General features: G+C 42.8%; 1 protein-coding gene across 2 annotated transcripts in view; it reads left to right on the forward strand.

Annotated features, from left to right (window-relative positions):
• The window catches only part of MYH10 (myosin heavy chain 10), a 164,844-nt gene that overhangs the window by 99,513 nt on the left and 55,602 nt on the right, over positions 1-9,729 (forward strand). Inside the window, exons 14-16 of one of the 2 annotated variants that reach the window (XM_023513988.1) lie at positions 739-912; positions 1,142-1,256; positions 5,781-5,843. In XM_023513988.1, the coding sequence (XP_023369756.1) occupies positions 739-912; positions 1,142-1,256; positions 5,781-5,843 (352 nt within the window). The remainder of the gene's footprint in view (positions 1-738; positions 913-1,141; positions 1,257-5,780; positions 5,844-9,729) is intronic. The other variant, XM_003791102.2, reaches the window with a different exon arrangement.

Consider the following 9,729-nt stretch of genomic DNA (forward strand, 5'->3'; position numbering starts at 1 on the left):
GTTCGAATCCAGCCCAGGCCTGCCAAACAACAATGACGGCTGCAACCAAAAAATAGCCAGGCGTTGTGGCGGGCACCTGTGGTCCCAGCTACTTGAAAGGCAAAGGCAGGAGACTCACTATGAGCTGTGATGCCATGGCACTCTACTCAGGGGAATAGCTTGAGACTCTGTCTCAAAAAAAAAAATAAAAAAATAAAAGTTTTTTTATTGTTATTACTTTTTTAAATTGGGGATTCATGAGGGTACAAGATGTCATACACTGAGAGCCCACCCCCTCCCTCCTTCCCTCTCTGCTCTTCCTTTCCTCCACCCCCCTCAAAATAAAAGTTTTCAAAAATTAGTGAGGTATGTTAGGACTTGGTGCACCGCAGCCTGCGTGACAGAAGGAAACCCTATTTTTAAAAAAAAATGGTCCAGGCAGACATTGAATACGAACATTCAGTTTTCATCTCTGTATCCTCTAGTTCCTTCCAAGCTTCTTTTCTTTGCTGCTTGGAATTAATGTGTTTACAATGTACCTATAGTACAAACAAGTTTATGAGATGAGTTATCCACTTTCTTGCCAGTTTAGATCTCATTGTTTGGATTATAAACTTGTTATGGGTTAGATATTACCTTCTGTCCTAGCAATTTGTTTTCCACAGATCTTGGTAAAACTCCAGTTGTTTAAGCTGCCCAACCCGGTGACGATAAAGTGATATGCAAACCTTGTCAATTCTTCTTGCTTCTTGTCACCAGGCAAACCCTCCTGGCGTGCTGGCCCTTTTGGATGAAGAGTGCTGGTTCCCAAAAGCCACAGATAAAACCTTTGTTGAAAAACTGGTTCAAGAGCAAGGTTCCCACTCCAAGTTTCAGAAACCCCGGCAACTGAAAGACAAAGCTGATTTTTGCATCATACATTATGCAGGGAAGGTAAGAGGCCATATATCGAACAATTCAGTTATAATCGCTGTGTTTTATGAAGGGTGTAACGAAGGTGCTGTGCTGATAAACATTTATGAACACTTAAGTATAGTATATATTACAACCCATTTTTTGGATTGTTCTAGGAAAGTTTTTAGTTCAGCTTTAAAGTATTTTTTGTTTTTGTGTTTGGTTTTGTGTTTTCCATTTCACCACATTTGGCTCTGGTACGGGACAGGTGGACTATAAGGCTGACGAGTGGCTGATGAAGAACATGGACCCTCTAAATGACAACGTGGCCACCCTTTTGCACCAGTCCTCAGACAGATTTGTGGCAGAGCTTTGGAAGGATGGTAAGAGAGTGCTTATGTTTATAATTGAACTTGGCTGGAGTCTTTTATAATAAAGGTTTATATATAGTTCTTGTACTTTTATACGTATATGTGTGTGCATCTATATATATGTGCATATATATAGATAGATAGATAGATACACACACATACTTTAATTTTAAGTATTTCCCTAGAGCAGGGCTGCCGTTATATTAGAATTTATCCATTTTTAAGATTACTTGGGTTAGGAAATGAATAATAAGACATCTGCCTTCTTGGTCAGATGCTGTGGGGACTGCAGAGACATTCTAGCCTAGAGCCACAAGGAAGTGCACGTATGCATCAGTGCCAAATCTGAGGGCCCTGGGACACAGACCTGAGAAGCCCTGCGAGGTCCCTCTCCCTGTATGTAGACAGGGCTACACATCCCTCCCCCTGTGCAGCCAGGACGGCACATCCTTCCCCCTGTGTAGACAGGGCTCACATCCCCCCTCCCCGCCCATGTGTACACAGGGCAGCACATCTCCCCATGTGCAGACAGGGCTGCTGAGCCACTGTGCCAGCACTGCTCTCTCCTCCCCCACCAAGCAGCCAGTAAATAATTTCTAAACACCCTCATTTGCTTCTGTTTCCATCAGTCTTCATAGTTCTTTTGTTTATAAGAACAGCAGATGAAGATTTTGGTGTTTTTTGTGTTTTTTATAATGATAGACCAGAAAATTTTACTAGTATCAGTAGAACAAAATGTCTGTGTGTCTCCCTGCCTTGCAGGGCCCAGTGTCTTCCCCTAAAGCTGAGCTCTCTTGCTTCTTCTCATCCTGGCTCTGTCCCACCCCTTTGCTTGGCCTCAGGCCATGTATGACCTTAGCCTTGGATCTGCTAGTGCCTCAGTCCTGACCCTGTGAGGCCCAGCCTCTTCATTAACCTGGCTCATGCCTGTTTTCTCTAGACCATGTCAAGCCTTATAATCCAGCTGTTTTCTCAGAGGTAGAAAGAAAGAAACACAGAAAGCAGTAAAGAAGGGGGCTAGGGCAGTCGGAGAAAGGGATGGAGATAAAAAGAGAAATATAGACACAGAGAAAGGGATGGGGGAAAGGTGACCGTGACCATGCCGTCAGGTCGTGCTGGATGTGAGCAGCCTGCAGGCATGGGGAGGGCTGCACACAGGTGCCCATGTGTCCTGGGAAGGGATGCTGTGCTTGAGAACATGAAAACATTTAAAAGAGGGAGTTGGGGGGAAAGATTAGCTTTCCCATAAGTAAAGCAGAAGCTTTTCATCTCTGTACCTACCTTTAGGTGAAAGTTTCCAACTGGCTACTGGTTGTACAGTGTCATTTCCAGTGTGGGTACTGGGAAGAGAATCTGTGGTGCCTTCACAGCCGAGCCAGTCTTCAGCCTGTTGCTAGGCAGTGTTAGAATGGGTGTGAGAAACTGGAATGACAGCAGGAAAGAAGAGCTCAGGTTGTCACAGGGTCATGATGCTAGAAGGACCAGCATTGGTGAGTGAGGAACGAGGATGGGAAATGTCTCAGAAGGAAGAGGGAGAGGTGAGGCTGCAGTCTTAGCATCTGCATCCCTTCAGGAATCACTTCAGTTGTGACCGTGTCAGGCACTGTATAGGCTACAAAGTCACCTCACACTCTGCCCTTCCTCTGGGCACTCCTCGTAAGGTCTTAGAACACAGCAGAGGAAGTGAGATTAGTATATAAACTGCTGAGTGTCAGAGTATCTGTGATAAATGCCATGTGAATGGTATGCGGGTCATTGCGAAAGTTTTGAGACACTCAAAACTTAAAAACCATAAAATCCACTTTGATGGAAACAAATGAAGCCCTTCTAGCAACACCAGTAAGCTGAGCAAGTTAAAACTTGCATGGATGAATCAGAAAGAACCCTGTCGACTGTGTTTCTTGGAAGTGAAATAACGGACCATAACACAGTCTATCTCAAAACTTTTGTAGTGACCCATGTACAGAATGAGTTTTTAGCTTTGTGCAACGGAGGAAGAGACTACCTTTTCCTGGGGTGCTAAGATAAAATATCATGAAGGAGGATGCAGTTTTCCATGCCCTTAAAGGATAATAATCTGTTATTATAATGTGTAATTATCATTAAACAATGAAAGCTAACATTTACTGAGTGCTTACTAAGTGCCACATAGTGTTTCTGTCACTAATTTATGAGCATTTATGGCCTGATTAATAAACATTTGTGGGTAAGAAAGTTTGATGAACCAACTTGTCTAGGGATGAATATCTAGGGTGGTGTTTGTGGAGGTTGGTGTGGAGAAGAAGGGGTATAGAGGGGTCACAGCTCAGGTGTTGCCTGTGGCAGGGTAGAAGGCTGAGACAAGCCCCTATGGCCCATCCCAAGCAGAGCAGATTTGGGACTTCTTTGAACGAATAGCATCAGTGGGTTCGTGAGCCCAGGCAGTGACATAATCTGAATTTGTCAGACAGATTGGGTGAAAGAAGCTGGAAATGAGGAGTTGAGTGTGAGGAGCAGATATTTGGGGAAGCCGTTATTTGTTAATGACATCATAAACCCCTTTTTGACTCTTATTTTTATATACTTTAACCCAAAACGGCGTTGGGAAAACCTTTTCAGCATTTGACCCATTCATATAACTGCAAGTCTGTGCTTCCCAGGTAACCACCTGTGAGAGAGATGTGGCAGCAGTGAAGGGCCTGCCCCCGCCCCGTGAGAGTTTATCTCCAGCTGAGGAAGCAGTGTATACACGGATGCACTAGCAGGACTGAGTCTTTGTCTTGAGTCCAGCTTCCTGGGCTTCCTCCTTTTATTCTTCTTTAACTTGAGTCTCACCATCCCACACACTGGAGAGGGCTTTGGCAACAGTAGGTCAGAAATTGTACGGATGTGAGGTTTAGTGATGAAGGGTAGAAGTGGGAGGCCAAAAAGATTGATGCGAATTGCAAATCCCAGAGGAGATGTCTTACAGGTAGGGCCATGGCAGGAAGCTCCTTACCTGCAGTTTTGTGTTTTCCATTTAAGAGATGATAGGAAAGTTATTTCTTTGATTATAGAAATGCTTAGAGGATACTCTCACAGCCTTGCTGAAGTCCTTCGACCCAGGCGTGAGCCCTCTTCATCCATGCTTAGCCTGTAACTCTAACCTCAGGGATGCACTCACTGTCTGCACAGCCCTGTTTCTGTCCCTTCCCTTTCTACAGATGGGCAGCTTGGAAGTTTGGCCACTCTTGTCACATAGGCTAAGAAACCTTCTCTACCCCGAGTTTGCTTTGGATGCTACATGTTTCCTCTCCTGATAGTGCTACTGTTTCCATATGGACAGTTAGTCTCAGTGACAGAGACCTTCGAGATTGCTGTTCTTCAGGGCAAGGGACAGTGGAGGTGGTACCACATTCATCCAGTCTTGAGGGTTGTGTGTTTCACACATAAAGTCAGTGGCAAGCACAGAAGTTTGAAGAAGTTTCCGAGGTGGAGAATCTATTACTGCTCACTCTGGGTATAGAGATCTCTTGGGACAAGAGGAGCTTTTTTTCTCTAGGAAAAGAAAATAGCTGTGGAAAAACATTTCCCTCTTTTTATCTCCACTTAAATGCAAAAGCAGAAACATCAGGTTGACCAGGAGTGAATGAATACATGATCTATGAATAGAGTTTGCCTGTGAAGGTACAACACCTAGAGTAGAAAACATTTTTATTAAAATTGAGTTTTCTCTAGGGTTTTAGGGTTTTCTCAAGGCCAAACCAGGAGAAATAAGATTTATTGGTGGCAGCCCTGCCCTAGAGATTTGTAGTACCTACTTTTTACTGAAAGATGTTGTTTTCGGCTCTCTCTACCAACTAGGACTTCTTGCCATTTCTTAAGGCTTACTTACCTACAGAAAAAAACTAAAGATCGCATTTTCATGTAAATGTGCCTCCTAGGATCTTTTTGTGAGTAGCAGTATGATCAAGAAGTATCATCTTTACAATTTGAAATTTATTATTTCATTTTATTTTATTTATTTTAAACTTTTGCTATAACAGAACTTGAATTTTGTTTTCCATAATGGTAGTTACCTATCTTTTAGTAATTTGTATTCAAAGTAGACCATATATCCAGAAATCTGTATTGGAAGTAGTTATATAGCAGTGTAATTTTTGACAGTAAAACCCACTAATATCCACATTTGTCGTAGTGCTCGAACTTAACTGCAGTCTTGCCCTAATTTACTAATTGTAAGATACTTTTATGATAGACTCAAAGAGTGTCTTATTATTCTTAAATGTCATCCTGCATTTACATGGGATAAATCATTTATCATTGATATGCTGTAATAATGCTCACACCTGCGATTGGGAAAATGCTCTTTTGATTCAGCATTAATTTATTTTATAAAGAACTCTGTCCAAATGTGCAACTTCTCTAAGCGTTAATGTTTGCATGGGATCTGCCCTGGACTAGCTCCTTTTGTAGCCCAATTTCAGAGTTGACTTGTGCTGTCAAATGTCTTTCCCACTAACTGAAGTGTTTGTGTATTTGCTCTTCTGTCCTGTTTTTGCTGTTTCTCTGCTTTAGAGATTCAGAATATTCAGAGAGCTTCTTTCTATGACAGTGTTTCTGGTCTTCATGAGCCACCAGGTGAATGTATAACGCCTGTAGGTCTTCCAAAACAGAAGGGTTTGAAGCCCACAAGAAAAACATGGTGTGGGGGGGGGGGGCTGGCCGGGTGGTGGGAGGGAAGGGAGGGCTGGTTGGGGTTTCTGTTTTTGTTTTGCTCATAGGTCTGCATGAACCTTTCATTTCATGCTCAATTTTATTATACTTCAAGGCAACTGTTTGAGTGCATAAGCAATTGAATTGCTGCTGCCTACACATCGCTTCTTATTTTATGCATAGCACTAATAGCACTGCATATTAAAGGGTATGTCACTACCTTTTCCAAAAGTGCCATTTTGATACACAGTCCTCTTGAGGGAATTGTCAAGAATTGGTCTGCTCAATAATGTCTTCTTTGTCTTTGAGTCACCTTTAAATTTTCAACTCCAAGGAATTCCAAAGAGGAATTTTTTTCTTTTTTCTTTTTTTCTTAGTCACTATCATTTTGTGAATAAATAATATAATTATTTATCTCAGGTATGTTGGTCTTCTCATTATACCTTTTGTTTGAAATTTGTATGCATATCTGGCTACTTCTCCTTTTCCTTTGAACTAGAGACACTGAAACTACCTACAAGGCTTAATAAGTGCAAGTCAAGACTAAGAAAGTGGAGTATTGTCAGAATTTATGTATGAAACCTGAAATCGAGCTCCACATGTTTGGGCTTTGTTATCTGAATACTTAGCACTGTTTTAAAATATCACCTAACCATGGCTAGAGGGCCCCCAAAAGCTTAGAATAAAATGAAGACCACCCAGTCTTCCAGAGTTTAGTGAAATTGGCAAGTAGCGAAATTCAGAGATAGTTGTATTCTTAAATTTTCCTTTGTAATTTTTGGAACATGATTGTGCTGAGATCCAAATCCATTTCAAAAGTTATTTTTAAAAATGTTAAAGGACCATGCCTATTTTAATTCAACTCAAGATTCCTGCCATCAACTCTAGCTCATATACTGGGAGAGAAGTAGATTGCAAGCATGGCGTAGGAGGGGAGAAAAGATTATGCCAAAGATAGCATAAGCTGAAATGAAATTATACATGTGTCCAAAGGAAGAAATCTCAGTCATTGTAAGGAGTTCTCACCAATCTCAGACCTTGGTGAGAACTGACAATGTTAAGGAGGTAGAGAGAGAGAGAGAGAGAGAAAGAAAGTGGCCGCGTGCGCACACAAGCTTGAAGGTAGTTTTAAGCGGTGGTCTGTCTGGGACTTGGCCTGTTAAAAGGTTAGTGCTTGATCTTTTGGATTTTCTCCCAAAGTAGGGTACCCGCTTTAGATCAATTCCTTGTAATACTTTTGGATCCCTTAGGAGGATTCCAGGTTGTGAGCTCCTTGAGAGTAGGGCCAGTGCCTGGTTTTGCTCACTGTCATTACCTCAGCCTCTGGCACCAAGGAGGAACAATGTAAATAACTGGTTGAGCAAGAAAATTGATGGCTGGGTGGGTGGCCATCAACACCCAGTTTTCAGATGTAGCAGGCCTTTCCCTCACCTAAGGCACAGATTCTTTATCCTGTGGGACTCCAATCTTTGGGGTGTATATTTTTCTATACCAATAGGATCTGGTATAGAATCACTCTTAGGTGGCTTCCTTCTAATGAATGAGCACAGAAAAAGTTCATTCACCTCACTATATTCTTACCTGGGTGCTGAAAATGTCCCTGGTTCTGTCTCTTCCCTGTGACGTATCCTTTGGTTGAGTTACTCAGCTGAACCAATTATCTATCCATCTACCATGGCTAAACATAGTCTTTGAAATTACATATATTCTTCAGCAAAATCCTTTTCTCTTCAGTACTTGTTTATGGATTCAAGAGACGATGGATGAAGGCATTTCCAGGGATCCAGACTGTGATGCCTATGACATGCAGACATGCAATGAGCATCTCTTTAAAGAAGACAACACAGAGCTAAAGGGCCCCTCCCTGTGCTTCAAAGTATATCCATAAGGTTGGGGAAATGGCATTATGAAGAGAATGCAGGCTTTTGAGGGTAAAAATGAGAGACTGAGGTAAAGTGAGGTTTCCAAACACATCAAAGGACAAATGCAGAAGGGAAGGAAACAGGATTTCTAGAGGCAGAATATGGAGGTTGTACGAGTTTCTGCCGTAAACTCAAGGACTGTTTTTTCTTTTTAACTATGTTTTGAAAACCTGGACTCTGAGATAAACCACTGGTGAAGAATGCAAGCAGAATGAACTAGCAAAGAGGGATTGTAGCCGCCAAGTTATAGGCAGGTCTTTTGGACAAAAAGGGCTGAGACGGTAGGGACCATCAGCGGCTTTAGACCTGATCCAAATCCTGTTGGCAGGACAATCATGTGTACCCTCCCCTGCCATCTCCTTCATGGAGTGGTGCCCTTTGGGCTCTGAACCTGCTAGATTGCGGCCCACAGGTTTGAAGGGACCAACAAAGAAAAATAAGGGAAAATGTGAGAAGTGCCACAAAGCAAGTTTTCCTTGTTGGTAGAGAAATTCCCGCACCCCTTTCCTGTTGCAGAAGCAGCAGCAGCTAACTTGACACTGACAGTGACCACAGAGAGCGTGATTCCCGCCACAGGAGGCCTCTCCACTGCCACATGCTCGTACTTCGCCACACTCATAAAGATGAGGGTGTTGTGACTTCAAAAACTTTGAAATAGCCTTTGCTGCTTTTATTCTCACTCCCCTTTTTTTGGGGGGACCTTTAGTAAGGCAGCTGCTGTACTCAGAATCAAGTAACATGACTGATAAAACGGTAGCCATTTAATCTCCCTACCAATGACTTCCATTGGTCATTACCCCCATAAGTGCCATTTCAGAATCTGGTTTGTGTCTGAGACAGTTGGATATGCTTGGATCGTCCTTTCCCATGGGTGAAGGTTCTTTGTTGTTGCAGTATCTTCTCTTTCATAGTCTTTTATCTTAAGTCTTAGTTGGGAACTTAAGGAGAAGCAGTGCTTGGTATGGCAACTTCAGTTCTCAGGTCACATGGGGACACTGACGCGTGGTTCTCAGGGCTGTCGTGAGCGCCAGCCAGGCAACGCGAGCCTGCCCTTGGCCCGCTGAGAGCACCCAAGCACATGGTGTTCTAGAGTTGCAGCGGCCATGGTGACATCTGCAGCTGCCGCACTTACTCTTGCTGTTGTAATTATGAATAACAGAGAAACTTTATAAATGTTCATTTCCTAGGCTTTATTGAATGCAAGTCCACTGTTACTCATAGTATCCCAAGGTTCAGCTGACAGGCCAGTCATGCTGTGCTGCCTGGTCTCAGTGTGAGTTGGAGACGTGGGACCAGACAAGGAGAGAAACCAAGAGCAGACACTCGGGGAGAAAGTGAGAGTGAAGAGGGCTTCCTATCTACCCACATGCCTTGGATGTCTGAAAGGGATAGAAAAAAAGAAATGGGGAGATAACAGAAACAACAGTCATGTTCAGTTGGAGATTAGTGCTTGGATGAGGAAGATTCCTTTTCAAATAAGTCACCTCTGAACTTCCTAGAATTTGTCTAAAATTTTCTAAATACTCCAGAACAATTTACAGTTGGGTTCTAGCAACCAGTCACATGACCACTGTAAACTTGATACTACAGTGCTGTGTAATGGGGCGATACAAAGATAGGCTGTGTGACTTGAGATTGTTTTTTAGTTTTAAACATTTGTTTCCAAATCTATTTTTAACTGTTAGTAATATTTTCATCTGTATTAGAGTAGAATTGTCTTACCTTCTTACAATGGGTATTGAGGGGGCAGCGCCTGTGGCTCAGTGAGTAGGGCGCTGGCCGCATATACTGAGGGTGGTGTGTTCGAACCTGGCCCCGGCCAAACTGCAACAAAAAATAGCCGGGCATTGTGGTGGGCACCTGTAGTCCCAGCTACTCAGGAGGCTGAG

Source organism: Otolemur garnettii, unplaced genomic scaffold (assembly GCF_000181295.1).
Source record: "Otolemur garnettii isolate 467f Iridium unplaced genomic scaffold, OtoGar3 scaffold00046, whole genome shotgun sequence".
Lineage (NCBI taxonomy): Eukaryota > Metazoa > Chordata > Mammalia > Primates > Galagidae > Otolemur > Otolemur garnettii.